Source organism: Lepidochelys olivacea (genome assembly GCF_965140295.1).
Source record: "Lepidochelys olivacea isolate rLepOli2 genome assembly, chromosome: 2".
In the NCBI taxonomy this organism is placed as follows: Eukaryota; Metazoa; Chordata; order Testudines; family Cheloniidae; genus Lepidochelys; species Lepidochelys olivacea.
The window spans coordinates 192,172,426-192,191,849 of record NC_140412.1 but is presented as its reverse complement, the minus strand read 5'-3'; the positions used below and the strand labels follow the sequence as shown (position 1 = coordinate 192,191,849).

At 39.3% G+C, this 19,424-nt stretch overlaps 1 protein-coding gene across 3 annotated transcripts in view; it reads right to left on the bottom strand.

The window, feature by feature from the left end:
* Window positions 1–19,424, bottom strand: part of CPNE4 (copine 4) — a 333,548-nt gene that overhangs the window by 70,360 nt on the left and 243,764 nt on the right. For all 3 annotated transcript variants that reach the window (XM_084619842.1, XM_084619841.1, XM_084619843.1), the window contains one exon: window positions 1,453–1,551. In XM_084619842.1, the coding sequence (XP_084475968.1) occupies window positions 1,453–1,551 (99 nt within the window). The remainder of the gene's footprint in view (window positions 1–1,452; window positions 1,552–19,424) is intronic.

Sequence of the window (19,424 nt, the reverse complement as noted above, 5' to 3'; positions counted from 1 at the left end):
ATAAATAGGAGAATAGTTGTACTTCCAGACAAATTTCTATCAGATACATAATTACAGTAACAGTGGCACCTCCCTTTTTTGCTGACTTCATTTTCAGAACATCTTGTCCAGGTAATAATAGGATATCATACCAGTTAGTTCAAATATCCTTCCCAGAAGCAGACTGGCAACTTTCTGGATCTGAGTGTTGCTAATAAGTTAGTCTTGTGATGGGGCGCTCAGCTGCCCAGGGAGGGATAAGCATGCTCAGAAATTCCAATTAACTCTAACTCATCTCCAGTTTCTGCTGGAACCATTAGTGATTTTTTAATTTAGTGTAATGCCTGCTGAGGAACATGGCTTGGAAATAACTTAACATTTTAATGTAGCCATTGTTAGGCATCTTAACAGTGTACACTAAACACAACAAAACATTTAAAATGTAAATTAAAGAACCAACTACCCCCAAATGGAAAATATCCAATTGATTTCATGAGGGTCAGGATTTTACCTCATTTTAAAATAGAAAAGAACAAAATGGAATTTCAAGGGCATTTTCTACATATTTATAAATACTCTATTAAAGGAAACTGCTTTATACACTGATGCACTGAGTTCCCCTGGTCCTAGACCATCCTTGATTCTACCTTGTCCCTGCTCTACACGCAGTTTTCACATTCCACTGTATCTGCTCTGAGTAAAATCTCTGACTCAATCCTGCCCAAATCTTGGGGCTCTCCCTTTTCATCTTCCTTATTCTCCCAAATTGGTTTGTATACCACTGACCACTCTCTGATTCTTAAAATTCTGTCCTCCATCAGCTTTTGCAGCTCTGTCCTTTCATGAGTTGTCTCCTACTTCTCCAATGTCTACTTCAGTGTCTTGTTGGGTGGATCTACCTCCCCCTCCAAATATAACCAAGATATTCTGGAAATCTTGTGAGAAGTAAGATCAATATTTTCATAAACTTCCAGCTCAATTTCAGAACATAAAAACAGCTATACTGGGTCAGACCAAAGGTCTCTCTAGCCCAGTATCCTGTCTTTTGACAGTGCCAGGTGCCCCAGAGGAAATGAATGAAACGGTTAATCATCAAATGATCCATTCCCTGTCGCTAATTCCGAGCTTCTGGCAAACAGAGATGAGGGACACCATCCCTCTCCATCCTGGCTAATAGCCATTGATGGACCTATTCTCCATGAATGGATCTAGCCTCCATGAAACCAAACAGGTTTGGGTAAACTACCAAAATGCACCTCCCAATCTTTCAGGGGACACCCAGCACTGTTCTCCAGGTCAAATTCTGGACTCAACAATGAACTTCAGTGAAACTCTCCTGATACATCTAATAAATAGGTAGGCTCAAATTCTATACTAACTTACATTCCATTTAAGTCAATGGAACTGCATAAGGAGCAAGTCAACTTGAAATCTGGCCAGTAAATTCAGATGTTATACAGGGTTTGCACCTACCTGTCTCCCTTCCATTGCTCCTCGCATTTCCTTGAATGTTGAACTAAATTCTCCAATGAAGTCATGTTTGCCATTGGAATCCCAGTCCCAAACTATGCACTGGTGAGGGAGAGGAAAGAACAGAGGAAAACATTGTTCTTTAGGCAACAATTTTGCAACTGTGGAGCAATTACAGTATTTATTTGATTAAATGTTATATATGGAAACAAAACTAAGCATACAGTAAACATATTCTTGTCAAGATCGGAATGAAATGACATGTGAAATCTCAACATAGCTCACCAGAAGGGTGAGATGTTTATTGTATTAATGGCTGAAGAAAGTGAAATTGCATGTTTAGTGAAAATTGATTGAACAGATTTTATATCCAAGTATAAAGCATGTTAGGTATAATTGTATATTCATGTTCACCCAGTGTTCTTAGTTATAATAATACTGAGCACTTCGCTCTGCAAAGTGCTTTACAAACATTAATTCATCTTTATAACACCCTTGAGAGGTAGGTAAACATTATTATTCCCATCTTACATTTAACAGAAGAGAAACGGAAGTTACACTGAACAGTTTCTACAGTGGCCTTTGCGCTTGTGTGCCTCTCTGTTAGGTGCCCATCTTGAGATACCTGGTCATCTGCTGTTCCAGTTGCCTTCCACTAGAATTGTGGGGACTCAGCACTTCTGAAAATTAGGCCCAAAGTGTCTCAGGTTGGCACACATAAATGGAGGCACCCAAAATCAGATGTCACTTTGTAAATGGTTGCCCAAGTGACTTGCCCAAGGCAAGAAACTAAATCAGAGGAAGAACTGGGGTTTGGACCCAAGAGTCCCTGGCTCTAAAGAGTAGATCACACTGCCTATTAATAGGTACATATTTTAGCACCAGCAGCAGAGCTGGCCATAATTGCCGGCCATTTCCATTTTAACTGCTTGTTTTCAGCCATTCATAACTTTAATTTGTAAACATAGTCGCTCTGGCTAATTTATAAGAGAATACATCATCACCTTGAGCTTTAGAAAAGTTATTTATTGTTTTTTTTATTACAAACATATGCAGAAAAACCCACAGTGGTGAAACATTTCAGGGTCCAGCTGCCCACCTTGACTGGCAAGCAGCTTAGCACTCATAGAAAAATATAATTGTTAAACAACCAATTTTAAAATTGGCACATTGTCAGCAAATATTCCAACACACCCCTTAAAAGACAGAACCTCACATTGCTCCCCATGTTCCTTCAGACCAAAGCTTATGTACTTGGACAAGTCTTGCAGTATGCCTGGAAGGTTAATAAAAATAGACTCTAGGGTCCAGGGGACCAGCTTGGCAAGCCAGGGACCTGGCTTCAAATGTAGGTGTGAAGTGTTTGTTTTTAATCTCTATATATCAGACAGGTTCTTAAATTCATTAGTCTGTTTTGTGGAGACAGGGTAGGGAGGTAACTAAATTCATAGCTGAGACTTCACAGGTGAATATGCCACTGCTCACTTTATCACTTAACTTCCTTTCTTCCGAAGACTTTATTGTAGTTTGACCTTTCAGACTTTCCCATTTAGAGTGCCTAATAAGTGATGTCGTCTACTGCAGTCAAGTTTCTTTGATTCACAAACAAGCTATATCTAGCAGTCACACAAGGAAGATTACAGCATCTGTGCTCTTCCAGACTCTAGTCAGTGGGAATGGTTCACGGATTAGACAACCCTCCTGTGTTGAGTGTTCTGCCATCTTTACCATATCGGGTGCGATGACTTTTTTTTTAACCTTTCTATGAAAGGGTCCCAAAGCGATGGAAAAACTTCAAATCAAACAAGTAAAAAGAGTTCTCTCTATAAAGCACAGAATTATTTGACAGTTTTGACAGATGAAAGAGAAATGTTCCTCTGTATGCATGTTTATTATATTTAGTTTTACTCAGCAACAATAGTATAGAATTGGGTTCCCTGTTCTGATAGCAGGAATATCTCTTGAAATATAACTGGAAACAGCATTTCCATCACTAACAGTGAAGATGAACCTTTTATAATGAAATCTTCAAACAAAAAAACTCTGGTACACATTAACTACAGCAGTTAGAGGCACTGGTCAAAAAACCCACAAACATGATTTTGCCAACATTTTTTTAAAATTTTGAATTGTTTTCTGTTCCACATAACTTGAAATGGATCCACTTTCTGTTTTCTGTGGAATGGTCTGTTACTAAAATTTTCAAAATGATTTAAATATTTTTCCAATTTTTTTATTTGCTGACAACACAGAAAGAAAACACTGTTTCTGGTGAAATAAGTGTATAAATTGAATTATTTTTATAATTTAGAAAACAATGAGGATATTGGTAAAATAAATCTTGGAAAATTTAGTGAAAATGGAATTTCAAAAATGTTGACAATGTTTTTTGAAAAGTTTTTTACTTGCAAAAGGGCAATATTTCAATGGAAAAAAATTCCATATGAAAAACTTCAACAAGCTCCAGTGTTTAGTGTGTGATTAAGCTCCACTGGAGGATGAACATAGGATCAGACAAGGTTACCTCTAACCTCCACCATGAGCAAATAAGAAGAAGTTTTGAAACAATAAAAATCAGTTTCTGCATAAGAAAACTAAGTTAGAGCTCTTCACCCACAGAGCATAATTAAATGCCCAGTGTGATAGTCCTGTAGCGTACAAAACAGTTATTGTTGCACAAATGGAATTCCAATTATTAAATAACTCAGGACTGAATGTGTGACTCAGTGAGATTAATTGATATAGCACAAAACAAACTGAGTACTGTGCGGTTTGGAGGAATTTCTTGAATTGTATTAAAAGCTTCATGAATATTTATTTTGCCAGTATGTGGGCAATTGCATCACAATGATAGTGTAACGGTCTGAGATTCACGTGATACTATTCTACATTAGGAGTTTTTTATTGTATATATTATATCTCAGTTCTGCTCAATTGATGTTGCTGTCTCTTAGGGAGGATAAGACCACATTCACAAGTATGAGCCAGATGCTTTGCCTCATTGTGGTGAGCTAAAGCAACACTAACCATGAGTTTTTGGCTGGTTTGCATCAGAGAGGCACAAAGCAGTCAGAGCATACCCCTTATTGGTATGTAATATACAAAAACACCCTAGGATAAAACAATGGTATTTAGGTTTCAAATTCAAGCACTTAGAAGTTAGAAAATGCTAGCTTTAAAGTTACTAGTGCAACCTTAATTCTGCCCCTCTGAGTGCCCATCCAATAAGGCACAGATATTATATTTTTTTTTACAGGATGTGATCATGTAATTAAAGACTGTAACATAATGCATACGTAGAAGAGGGCTGAATAAAGGTTGCACAGGCAAAGTGAATGTGAAATGTTATCAAATCAGTATGATAGTGTTTTACACCTACAGTACTTTGCAGAATGAGTATGACTAGATAATGGGACAGGGTGTGGAAATCACTCAGTATGTCCTATAATCTGATGGCATTACTGTATTGTATAAGTATGTTATGCACTTCAAAAATTAAAGTTTTTAAAAACAGAAGTGAAACATTTCAAGGTCCAGCTGTCCACTTTGACTGGCAAGCAGCTTACCTGCTTTCCCGCCTCACGTCTGACATAGACAAGATAGTCAGCACTAGTAGCTACAGAGGACAAATGCTAGTGGCCCCATGTCCTGAACAGAAGTACTGAACTGGTGGCAAATGCTGCTGAGCACTCATACAATACCCATCAATTTTCGTTAGCAGCAGGTAAAGGGGTTCAGTGCTAGAGCATAGGACTAATCTTCTTCTGCAGCTGCAAGTCTCTCTCTGACAAATGGAAAAGAAAAATCCAATGAAGGGAGACAGGTTCTTAGAAATCTATGAACAACAAAAAATGTGTTTCTTTGCCCTCAGTATTATGTGGCCACTAAAGTTTGGAGGAGAAGGACCAATATTAGTTTTTCAGTAGCCCTTGACCTTAGTATTTTAACTCCAGTTATGTCCTTTGAGTTTTACCTCCTAAGGTGGCCCTATGTGATCTCGCTCTAGTCATTGTTGAATTACTGGATCCACTTTCCTTCTCTAAAACACAACCACAGGTTACTGGAATATAAAAAAAGGGAAGAATCATGTTGCTTTAGTGACTCATCTATTATCTGCTTTTCATTAGGATTCTAAGCAGAGGTTAAGAAGGAAGGACTATTAGGGAGGTTAGAATTTTAATTGGAGATTATCGAAGTCAAATTATGTTTAACACATTCAACAAAGCATGGCTCAAACGGCTTGTTTGTTTCATTCCAAAGGTGGTCTAACTTTAGTGTTTGAGAAGCCTGTGCTATTTGGCACAACCTCAGCAGTTGAGGGATACACCAGAGATAGTTCACAAGGAAACACAGTATACTGTCTGCAATTGTCTTACGGCAGTGAATACTTGGCAGCTAGATCAAGTACAAATGTGACCAGCACCGGAGCTGCAACCTGAGCTGGGGATCCCATGTGGGGCAGCTGCTTCTCCCTTGGGCAGAGGTGACTTTGCAGCACCAGCTCCTGCTTCGCCTCCCTCCCCGTGCCACTCGGGTTAGGGCTTGGCTCGGCCTGGCCTGGAAGGGTGTGGAAGCAGTGCTCTTAAAGCTCAGGGCATGGGGCTCATTGCAGAGCCTGGCCTCCAGCTCTCACACACAGCGCAGGGAGAGAAGGTCACTTCTCCTACCCCGGCCCATCTGGCCCAGACAGGCAGACTGACAACACCCTCCGCCCCTCCTGTGATCGCTGCCTGCAAACGCCACCGCCAGCCTGGCCCAGGGCGTGGGGACTAGGGTGCCAGGTCATCAGTCCACCCCAGCCTGTTCTCAGCCAGGGTCGACTCCCCCCTGCGTCTTGTAGGCAGGCTCTGCTTCAGCTCCAAGCCCAGCTCTGCAGGTGGCAGGTGACTCCTGGGGGGGAATGAGCAGGGGGCTGTAGGGTCCGGTTTTAGCCTCAGCCCCCCCTTCTTGAACTCTAATATATTCCACAAATCTATCACATGGATTTTACTAAGCAGCCTACAACTCCAGACAATGGTTTGCACTTGGTTTACTTACGGCCTAGAATTTTTTTTTTTTAGTGAAAGTTTATATTCTGCAAGATCCTAATATGTCTCATAGCTCATCAAGAGAGCTAGATCTGCCCATGGTGAAATCCTGGCCCTACTGAAGACAATGGGACTTTTAGCATTGATTTCAATGGAGGCATGATTTCACCCTTCATAATACCTCTGTGCTACGTTTGCATGATATTTAAAAGGGCTGGGGCCATAACAGACTCTCATATCTGCAGCTCAAACACAGAGGGACCTGTAACACAGGGGTTCTCAAGCTTTTTTTTCTGACACCCCTCCCAACACACTATAAAAACTTCATGGCCCACTTGTACCACAATAACTGGTTTTCTGCATATAAAAGCCAGAGCCTGCGTTAGGAGGTAGCAAGCAGGGCAGTTGCCTGGGGCCCCATGTCACACTGGCCCTGACAAAGCTACATTGCTCAGGCTTCAGCCCTGGCTGACAGAGATCAGGGATCTGGGCTTCAGCCCCATGTGGTGGGGCTTTGGTGTACTGCCCTGGGCCCCAGCGAGGCTAATACTGGCCCTGCCTGGAGGCTCCCGGAAACCTGCTCGAGGCCCCCTACAGGGCCCCAGACCCCTGGTTGAGAACTACTGCTGTAACACACACACGTTGGTAGGTTACACTTAGCTAATGGGCAAGTGATTCATCCGTCTTTATGGAACATCATAACTAGGGACCAGCATAGTTCCTGGGCACGGCCGTGATACAAATGAGAATTTTTAATCATCTGTTCTGCGGATCCAAAAATGCAGAATGTTGGGCTTTAAAATTATCAGCCTGAATGGAAAGAAGGGGAGGAAGGAGAATTCTTGCTCTGCCACAAAAGGCAGTTCCTCTCTTTCAAGAGCAGAGATTCAGTTAATATTTTATTGATTACTGTTACAGGACACCAGGCTGAACTGCATTTACTTCCCTACTCCAGCCCTTGCAGAAAGTCCTTCAGTGTAAAAGGGACTTTCTACGGAATTTTCAGCACTGCACTAGAGTCTCAGAACCACGGTTTGAAATGGTGAACACATGAGCAGTGAAGCAGCTGGGGAAACCTCACAGCAGGCAGGAACCATTAGGTACCTTCAAAACAGACTGCTTTAACCAATAACTTGTTTATTATTTTTATTGTTGTTATTTACTTTTGTTATTTTATTATTTTTACTTTGTATTACCGCAGCACCTAGGAGCCTTAGTCCTGGACCAGGACCCCACCGTGCTAGGTGCTGTGCAAACAGACCAAAAAGTCATTGCCTTAAAATAAAATCACGTACAATAGCACTTTATGGTCTAGGACCCGGTTTTCAGTCACTTGGTAGGTGTGCTGTGGTGAACGTGAAAATGCATACCTATTTTGCACACACCCCACTGGCAGCTTGCATGCAAATCCCCAGTTTGAATGCACAAGTGACTATATAGGTGCCTATCAAGTTCCACACGCATCCAAAACAGATTTGTATGCACACTTCTGGTAGCACATACCCAAAGTAGGTACATATTTGTGTATTCACAATGCTCATGCCTACAAATTTATGGAATATGAGGCTCTCAATAAATTTACAGCAAAAGAGCTCCATGTCAACTACACATTCTCTGCACCCTCAGCAAAAGTGACCCAAGCAACATTGGATGGAGAAACAGAAGTGGAATAATTTTTAAATACCCTGTTTGTATTCATAAAGAAGTCAGAGTCTAATGCATGACAAACATATTAGGGGCCACATCCTCAATTGCTGTAAATTAGCATAGCTCCACTTACCTAGCTAAGGATCTGGACCTATTAATCCATTTTCCCCCACCTTCTACTTCATTACATAAAATCATAACATGACGGACATATGCCTGATGGCTACTTTTGCAAACACTTCATTCAGATGCCTTCTTGTTTAAGTGGGAAGACTATCAGCGTGTCTCACTCAGTTTTTTCAATAAATATTCCCCCCCCACTCATTCTGTTCCAGTCCTTTGTGCAAAAGAAGATCACCTACAATATTTCTGTGAGAACTGATAAGTCAGTCCTTGCTGAGACCCCTCCCCAATTATTTTTCACATTTACTGTCAAGAGATAAGTGGGACCAAATGTGTGCAACTCTAGTCGGGTAATACCTTAAACACCACAGAAGGCATTATTTTATTTAGAGGTTCGTCAGATTCAACTGGGGGCACGTTGATAAAACTAATAATATAATTCGGGAACCTAGCAACTAAAACTCTCAACCCAGAACAAAACTTTACTCATTTCCCACTATCCACCCTCAACCCCAGAAAAAAGCTTGAGTAACTACAGGAACTCAAAGTCATCTGATAAAAATCAACCCTTTGAATGACACCTAGAAATGAACAGCCAGATACTGGACTCTTGGGAAAATGGTGCAATCCACTATCAGTAGTAGCAGCACTAGAGCACTGCAAATGTCTCCACATTCCACTTGTAGTAATGACAAGTTTTTGTATAAAGTGATTGATTACACTGTAACTTATTTTGTCAATCAAGGAGGGCGTAATGTGTTACTCTGGGGCACCACTATAAAATATGGTCTGGCACACAGTACTAGGTTTAACTGCCTATAACTGGCCCATTTATTAGATGGATGACACCACTGTGTCAGTATTGATGATGCTGGACCTTCTTGGTTATGGGTAATTTCTGTAAGTACGAGTAAGACCTTATGCTGGTCGGGTTTTGCCATAGGGCAATATGGACAATAAATCAATTCACAAATATTAAGCACCCGTAAAGTTAAAAAAATATTTTAAGACTCCAAACCATCTGTCATTACGGAATACAAGAAAGAAAGATTTTAAGATTTCTATATTAGAGGCAGTCAGTGTGTGTTAAACGAGGCATGCGATATAACTGGAATGTACAGACTTGGTTAAACTAAGATATCAACTAGCATATTCAGGACAAAAGTCCCATCTCCCATCTGCAGGGTGGATTTTTAAATTGTGACTCTGCATTCCACGCTTGTTTCATAGGTGGAACTCCCATTGATAACAAAAGCAGCTGCTTATTCTGAAAGGGCCCAATCGTGCAGTTTTTACAACTCTCATTGATATCAAACCTGTCCAAATGGTCTCATGATTTGGATGAAGTACAGAAAGGATGCTGATTTATACATGTACATGTGTGAGAGTGTAAGTGTGAGAGAGGCACAGCAGAGAGAGAAGGAGACAGATGACACAAGGAGAGTGAGGGAAATGGAAGTCAGAGGAAGAGGCCAGGAGAGGGGTAAGCTGGAGGAGAAGACTGGATGAGCAGATACAAAGAGGGGAAGGAGACAAGAAATATGAAGGAAATGGAAGTAAAGGAAAAGATGTGAGAATGAGATTTAACAGAAGGAAGAAACTGAAACAAAATTAACTGAGAAGAAAACCATTTCTCATGCATCTTTGAAAGATTCATCTGCCCACTACAGCCCCTCTCCAGGTGGCTTATTCTAACAATCCACATCTCTGATCAGCCTCAAAATGTTATTAAAGCTAATGTTAAAAAAAATTATGCAATACATAGGTTGAGAAAAGAGTGTCTGTACATCTGGCTATAGAGTTTAGATTATCCACAAATACAGAGTTTGTTTTTAAATCATATGACACAGATTTCTAACTGGAATTAATTTGCAAACTGGAAACCATTAAATTAGGCCTGAATAAAACTGGGAGTGGATGGGTCATTACAAAAACTAATTTCCCCCACTGTTACTCTCACCTTCTTGTCAACTGTTTGAAATAGGCCACCCTCATTACCACTACAAAAGTGATTTTTCCTCCCTTGGTATTCTGCTGTTAATTGAACTGTTTCGTTAAATTGATCCCCTCCCCACATCCCCACTTGGTAAGACAACTCCTATCTTTTCATATTTATATATGTATTTGTACCTGCTACTGTGTTTTCCACTCCATGCCTCTGATGAAGTGGGTTCTAGCCCACAAAAGCTTATGCCCAAATAAATTTGTCAGTCTCTAAGGTGCCACAAGGACTCCTCATATGGACACAGAATACATAATCAGCAATAACTCATATTTAGGTGAATACATTTAACAATACAGTTTAGATATTAGAATCCAAATACTCAGGTACATCACTCATGAAGTGTTGTACAGAGAGTTCGTTGTGGAAAGCAAAATTTATCAATGAGTGGAGATTGTCCCTCAGTAATTGAGAATTAGGTTGGTTGTCCATTTAGAAAATACAATCTATCAGGGAAGTATTTCAGTTACTTTCCTTACTGTGCTTCTCATCAGCACTTCAGCTCATCCCTCCTGGTTTTGCCGATGTCTGGTGAGGTGTTCTATGTAGATGTCCCTCGACCACCTGATGGCGTCTGTCACCATGAGATGCCGCATCAGCCGAGCGTCGCGTTGACCAATTCTGCATTCTCTCAGCATTTGCTCATTATACTACCATTTAAAGAAGTACATAACAAAAACACTAACAAAAACTAAAATGTTTCCTCCTCCTGAAAAAGCTTTCCTGGCCTCAGGCCCAGGATGGGTTCAGTGCTGTACCAATGAAAAGCAGACTGGTGCCTTTTTTTGGGTGGAGCTAGAGTATACTCTAAGCATCAAACTTTCAAAACTTGGGCTCTAACTGCACCTACAGAGCCAAAACCACATGCAGAAGTGCACCAAGGTAAAAGCACACAATGGCATTTGTGTGTGAACTTGAGTAATTTCCTTTGCAAACATGCAGTACCAACGTACATGCAATTACCAATTTGCCAATCCACAAAGGTACATTTTCTTGAAAATGTAGCCACATAAAATATTGCTAGAATTAGGAGAGATTTCTGAGCATTGGAATGTGGTGCACTTCTTATGCTAAATAGTGGTAAACTAAGAAAATACAGATTAGTAACTAGTTAGTGAAAAAAACGTTGTGAAAAATACAGCATTAATCTGTTTTATGATAGAATATTCGTATTAGCGATTCTTTATGCTATTTTTTAAGATTTGTGGCATGCTTTTGATGTGATTGCTGGTACTATTACTTTTTTCTTCTTCTTTCTCTGATTATTATTGTTGTTATTGGTATAATAGCATCAGTGTGCTAGGCTCTTTACAGAAAGATATGAAAGTAACATCCCTGTCCCGAAGAAATGGCAGTCTAAATAGGGTCAACATGCAAACACAGGGGAGGGGTGGAGAAGCAAAAAAATAAAACAAATAGCATGACTGAATGGAGAAGATGTGCACAAATCTTGATGGCTTCACAATTTTATTTATTTTGTTCAATATGGTGAGAATTCATGATTTTGATCAATCTTAGTTAACACTTTCCTGAAGAGGTGTCCTTAAAGAGTACCGACAGGCCAGTTAGACTAATCGTTTTATTCTGCATGGATGTTTCACAGTATCTGTGCCAAATCCTGTTTCTCACTGAAGTGTGATTATTTGAATTTAACTACCAGCCAAATTAATATACGCAAGTTTTACATAAGTTTTCCTTACTTCCTGCAATCATTGAGAGATAACTCACCAGCATTAAAAGGAAACAGTTTGTGGTCATAATTACATTGGATTAAATGTTTGATTCCTCTTGTTCTTCCATTGACAATTATTCTAATGATAGTGTCTCAATTAATGTACCAGAATGATAAAAAAATGTCTACACCTACATCATTTTCCTAAATGCAGAGGAAATTGCATGTTAAGCTGACAAAATGTTGACATTAAGGGATGAATTGTCAGCTCATCTTTAACCAGTCCTCTCTTTCTGTATCTTCAATTATTTGTGGCATAATTAAGGCCATTTACACAATCTAAAAGTACCTTATTGCACATTTAAACCAGGTACTTAGATATCTAACATGGACTTACAGGCACCTCTTTTGGTTACTTGCTACCATAAATTGTGGGTAGAAAAGCAGATGTCAGTGGTTGAAAATCTGGCCTTAAAAGAATAGCTATACTTGCTGTAGTGAAGGACACACTTTTTCAAGACACTATCTTTCTTTTCAGTATTATTTCTTTAAATCCTCCAAGCAATGAGAGTATTTTTATGTATTAAAAACAGTGCTGCTATATCTTTCCACTTTCCCCCAAATCCCTTTGCTTCTCTGTTACACATCTTGCATTATAAAAACAATTCCCAACATGTTAACTAGAATATTCTTTTCTCATGGTAACCTGCATTATTCTGCAGCCAGCACAGTATGTGTAGCTGGATAGCATTATCCTGATAGCAACCATACCAAATTATGTGACCGACTTATTTTTATAGAGACATCATAGGCAGTGAGCTGTTTCCTTTCTTTGAATCACAGTAGCTCTTCTCTATACTGCTAAATGTACTAAGTTCAAATACAGTAAAGGACAGCCATAAAAAGACTTTCTTTCATTTGAAAGTTGCTTTTATTAACTTCCTCTATTTTGCAAGTTTTGGCACAGAAACATAATGATTTTAATCTCTCTCAGGAGCCAAGTCATCAAGAGCAACAAAAAGAGCCTGGGCTTGATTTCAGTTCAACTGAAAGGAGATTGTGATAAAACAATAAACAATAATATCTTCCATTTTATATTGGCTTTCAACCAAATAATCTCAAAGTAACCTAAGCAAACCCAACAAATGGACAAGCCAAATACACACTGGGATTGCTTCATCCATTACTGAAATGCACCCACCTCTGGGGTGAGACATGGCTACTGTTCAAAAGCTCACAAGAACATTACATGACAGTTCAAGGAAGAAAGCAAAGACTAATATGGTAACCAGTTAAAATGGCAGGGAGAAGTTGAGTAGGAAGAATTTAATTGCCTGTGTTGGCCTCAGACCAATACACGGGGTCATCGCCCTTGTCCATTTGAAAAGTGCTTTGATATCTTCAGTGTCACAACAGCACTTTACGTTGCAGTAGAAACTATTTGAAGCAAATTTGGATCCAGATCCGAATCTCATGGGGCTGGCCCCCATAATTCATTATGCCAAAACTGTGGCTCCAACCCTCTTCCCTTTTAACTAGGGGTAAATCCAAAACTGAACTTCAGTTTAGTTCCCTCTCTACCTTTTTTCAGAACACGGATAATTTTTGTTTTTCATCAAAGGCTCAGCATTTGTGTACATGGGGAAGAAGGTACATCTCACTGTCCTGATTCATCCACAACCTATTGGTAATCATTCTTCTGTTTCCCTTTATGTAGTTCCTTTATTTACTTCAAAGGCAGAAGATAGTTGATAATGGACATATTTTCAAAGCTGCGACTTGGAAAGAAAAATGTAGAACCACAGGACAGCTTGAGGAATTTGCAGGATTAATTATTTGGTCATTCTTAGTTAACAGTTCTCTGCAGGAGATCTTCAAAGAGTATCTACTGGTTAGACTAATCGTTTTAGTCTGTCTAGATGTTCCAAAGCATCTGTTTAGCTCCTATGTTTCACTGGTATGTACAGTTTCAGCTTACTCTTCTGTTTTGTGCTAGGTGTTCAAAATGGAACCAGAGAAATCCCAAGACTAGCTTTATCACAGTGCTTGGTGTTGTGCTTACCACTAGAAAAGCAGACAATATTGGCCTTGATAATCTCTGGAAATGAACCACTGGTCCTTTTCTGAAAATCCTAAATTTGAGCCTGTCAGTGCCGTTTCCTGCTGCTGAGGACTCTCTTGTTTCTGTATAGTGTTTAGACATAAGAGTTTTGCTCACACTGTTCAATGGTGAGTTTTGAATCTCACATATCGAGTACTTACAATGGAGTGCTCATAAGTGAGGAACAGGCTAGTCACAGGAAATATTCATAATATATAAATATATAATTTCAAGGAACCCATCATCTGCTCATGGACAACCCAAGAAGAGAGACAAAATTCATCAAATAAATTACTGTTTACACATTACGTGCTTCGCTCTACTGCACTGTTTGGTACAGATTTGTCACAATAGTGACTCAGACCCATTAGGCCTGAACATATTTTCCACAGCATTCAGTCTGTGTGTAGCAGCAGCAGATAAACCTCTTAGAAATATTGTTTCTTACACTGAAAATTTACACTTTCCCTGTATAGTACCAGTCTATGTCGCTGAATTCCGTATGAGTTTTCATTAATCTAGCATCATGTGTCTTGCTGGCAGGCTTAAAGAGTGTGTGTTGTTGTTCGACAAACTCGCCAAGTGTTCTGTTTATGGGGAAAGTCATGGGGTGAAATCCAGGCCTCACTGAATTCCCACTGACTTCACGGCAGCCAGGATCTCACATCTGGTCTCTAAATTGTCTCCTAGATGTAGGACCTTCATTGGGATCATTTTGCACTTCCCACTTTCTGTTTATATTGCTCCCACCCTCACTCTCCCTTCCACCCATATCCAGATCTTTACAAGATACTCTTTCAAAATGAATAAATTCGAAAGGCTGCTGTTTTCAGCCTCCTACCTTCAGGTCTGTGAGGTGCCCTAAATTGCATGTGACAGCGGCAGCCAGCACACTCCTTTTGAAGTGCAGCACACTTAGCAATCTGATTTTCAGTACATGTTACAGATAGGCCTGAATGGAAAAGTTAAGGGTTCAGATTTGTATGTGAACTTTCCCAGGGTGCTCAGGTCCAAGTTTATGACTGATCTGATGGTGTGTATGCATATGTGCATGTGTACACACACACACACACACACACACACACACACACACAATTTGCTGCTCTAAAACAAATCCCCAATATATCTTGATCACGATGCATTTCATACCTGTGAAGAGGCACATCAATGGTTCCCCTTTAACCCGGCTCTTAAGTTAGTTTTCAATGCAACATCTTATTTTACCCTCTATTCCATGGCTTTTTAATTTAGCCATTCATCACCCTTAACAACTTTTGTGGACCTTAACAGCAGCTTTGTGGAACTCTAAATATACCTCACCCTCACCCACTATCTATCTTGGCATTAATATCTTTACCAATTTCCAGTAAGGGTTAAATTAAAATCATGGAATGATATTCAGACCTTTCAGAAATGATTACATATCAATTAAATAATGACTATTGTCTCATTTCTTGAAAACCTCTCAAGAAAGTTAATGTGGAACAACCAATGACCTTATTGACATTTGTGTATAATATTCTAGTTTCTGTTATTTTTGTTTTTAAATTATTTTGAAAGCTTTTAACAGACAGAAAAAGGATGTCAGTAAATTAGTTACACTTCCTGCCTAAATCTATGCTGGTTTTTCTGAAACAAAATATGATTTCCCATGTCTTTTCCTCCTATATCCCTGAAGAGGTTTTTCACATACTGTAGTCCTTTGGCACTGGGAATCAGATTAAGAAATAACCTAGAAGAGCATTGGACTAGCTAGGGCTAAGAGGACAGAGCAAAACTGTATTACTCATTCTAATTTCATTCATTCAATTGAAAACAACAATATTTTAAAGTAAGGCACAAGAATGTTCAGTTTCCATGGAGTTCCGATTACTCTGTCAACTTCGACCACAAGACTATCTTTAATCACAGCACAGTTTTCTTGATTTGTGACATGTCCCCTCATGAATGGGAACTAAAATCTGTGGTTATGTGGTAGCAAAGAGAACAACAGTGCTTAATGTTATTGTGCCTTATCCGGTGCAACTAACCAGTCACCAATTCAAAGGAATAGATTTTTGGGTCTCATTGTCTTAATTTTTAAGAAAAGTCACAAGGAAAAGAAAGCTCTGATCATGCTAATAAAAAAAAAATTCAAACCCCACCACGAAATTCAGTAATTACTCCAAATGATCGATTATTGTGCTTTCCTTCACTTTACTGGTTAAGGGCTTTACTCTTGTGAACTTCTTTATAAAAAACCATTAGTGATGGTGCAGAGATCTGGACTGCAGGTGGCACCATTATGTCATATGAAATAAAACCACATTATTCCCAAGCTCAGTAAGTCTTCATTATACAGAACTTAGGAGACAGCATGAGTTTCTTGATGACTAACTTGCTCAGGGATCTATTCTATAGACTGCAATCCTTGTTTATGTACAGTACCCAATCTAATGTAAATCAAATGTGGGGAATACAGTTCTCTCAGATGGCTTTTGAAAACAAAGTATATTTCCATGACATGTACCACAGAAAGCATCTGGGCCTGATCCAAAGTCCTGTGATGTCAATGGAAAGATTAGGGCAGATACTCAGCAGATGTAAATTGTCATGAACTCCACTGACCCATTTAGACAAGCTGAGGATCTGAACCATTGACTTCAATGGGCTTTGGATCAGGCCCTTAGACTAAGCCTGGCATACAAGAGCTGCAAGTAGAGTGAACTGACATCTCTGTCTTTAAAACAATTGGTAAAAGGTAGAGCGACTTTGTCACTACAGCCGATTTTGCCAAAATTAAAAGGTGGTTTATTACCAGAAAAACTCATGCTGGGACAACAGAACATGTCAAATATTACAAAAAAGTGACCGTTTATAACATAATGATGAACACAGAGAAACAGAGAGACTGGACATTAAATTTGCAAAAAATACCATACAATATTTAATATTTACCACAAATATATTGCAAAGGAAACCCCCAAATTCTGACTCTGTACTAGGCTGAGCAATATAGGGGATGCTTGGAATGGATATGGGAGGCAGAGAATAACAGGCGTCTATTATCGTCTAAGAGAGATGCTCATAAAAAGAGGGAATACTGCACATTTTGTTTTGTTCTTTGACATGCACGTTAGACTTGTGTCAAATCACACTCTGTTTCTAGGAACACTAAGCTTAGCAGCCTTGAGAGCAGCATAGACATTTGCCCATTCTCTACTCACACAGAAAAAAGTATTCAATTTATGATGCCTCCCATTGTGTGAAGAAACAGAACACACTGGTTTGCAGATGACTTTTGGCTTCTATTGAGCATTCAGGAGAAGTGGCTTTTGCAAGCAAGAATACTAGCACATAAGGCATACTGTACAACATAGTATTCTCTCTCATTGGGAGTTTGCCACTATGTCAGCAGTTTGCTTCACTATCCTTCAGTGTTCTGCAGTATCATCTGGAGCTTCTTTAGACGTCAGTAACTACTAACTGTCAATTGCCTTCAAGGCTGGTTCCCAGCACTGTTTCAATCTAGTTTGATCAATTATTCCAGAGCAATGCAAGCTATCCCAGAGAAACCTCTCTGTGGTACTGTGGAAAATGTGGCTAGACAAACAAATGGTTGGTAAACTATTTGCGGGGGTTGGGGGTAGGAGAGGGGGAGACGAGGAGGTGACAGAGTCAGAGGAACTCCAAAAAGGAAGATGGAATCCAGAGGAAAGTTTCCCAGAAAATATGAGAGAATAGGCAAGTAACGCTTCATATGAATGGACACTAGTGTACATTGCTCAAGGAAACTAGTGAGTATTTTATACAGTATCACACTTTTCTCATCTACAATGTTTGTGGCACACTTTGCTTTCCTACTGCCTGTCAAACAGTGTTCGAAATGTCAGGAGTCAGTCCCAACGGTTTATGAGCTACAGCCTACCACATAAAGGGAGACTGGGCTAACTGAAAACGGCTCCCAATTGAAAGTGGATCCCTCATTCTGGTAGCTGAATTTGAGTGAGCAGCTTGGCATTTTAAAGACCTACTGTAAACAACAGTTACTTCAGACAAGTAGTAAATAAAAATCCTATTTATAATTATTGACCTATTTACAAGCTAGTGTTACCCCTAATGAGTGGTTAGTGCATAAGCCAGAATGCCTTGGGTCTAGTCACAGCTCCTCCATGGACCCATTGTGTGACTGTCACTTTCCCTTTGCATTAACACAGGGAAGCAAGGGGGTATAAAGGTGTACATTTCCTTTCCTGGACTGCTGCTTAGGTGGCATAGCTACATTCTGCTCCTAACTATAGGCTACAAACAATGTTGCCAACTCTCATGATTTTAGCATAAGTATCTTGATATTTGATTTTTTCTTATAGCCCCAGCTCCTGTGATTATGTGAGCATCTCAATTCTTCTTTGAAAAATAAAAGAAAGTGTCTAGCCTTTGTGGTTATGGAGAAAAGCTGGAAAACATATCCTAGAGGCTCAAAAGACAAATAAAAAGAACCCTCAATTTATTATTTTTTAAATATCACAGTTCTTAAGTCAGTCTCATGATTTGTTGAGAACTGACTTGCGATTGTTGAGCGTTTGGGTTTAGCAATACTGTATGAATAATGTGTCAGTCTAGCTCTTAATTTTTCCATGCTTGACCCTAACCATCTATAAATTGGCTACTTCACAGGAGTGATGTATAACTTAATTCATCATAAAGTGCTTCAAAATCCTTGGTTGAAATGCTCTGAATAAGTGCAGAATATTATAATTCACCAAGTACCTGCATTAAGCTTTAACACTAGTTCCTCTGTCAGACTCTGGCCAGTTAATTGTACTGTTAGTCAACATATTTTAGGCATAGCATACACCAGATTACTGGTTATTATGTGCATGGTATTTATATATATATAGGTGTTGGGAAGTTACGTTAACTGAATTTATTATATTCTTCCCACAATTCTGTATACCCATATGAAGAATCCAGCAACATTTTGCAATCTGGAAGTCAGCCTGGGCATTAGAAAATAGGAAATTAGTCAGAGCAAAGATCCATGAATACTTTGTACGAAGTACAATTAGGGAGTACTTTCATGGCTCATCAACACTTGGAATGTAGTATTCAAAACAAGATATAGGCAAGTAGAGGGAGGTAGCAAAGACAAAGCTGGTACAAACTAATGGATTAAATTAAACTAAGTAATGTGTAAAGAGTTTTCTAACTTGTAAAATCATACTATAAATACTACTCACTGAAATGTATATCTTTGAAGCACACTTTCTATATAAGGTGAATATGCTGCAAGATTAGAATGGCTTCTTGTAAGGAAGGCATATGTCTCCTTTTCATATTGTGCTGCTTTGTCTTTAGACAATATATTTGGCTGGGTTATTTGGTCTCTTGAACACTTTTAAGAACAAACCACGAGTGTAGTCA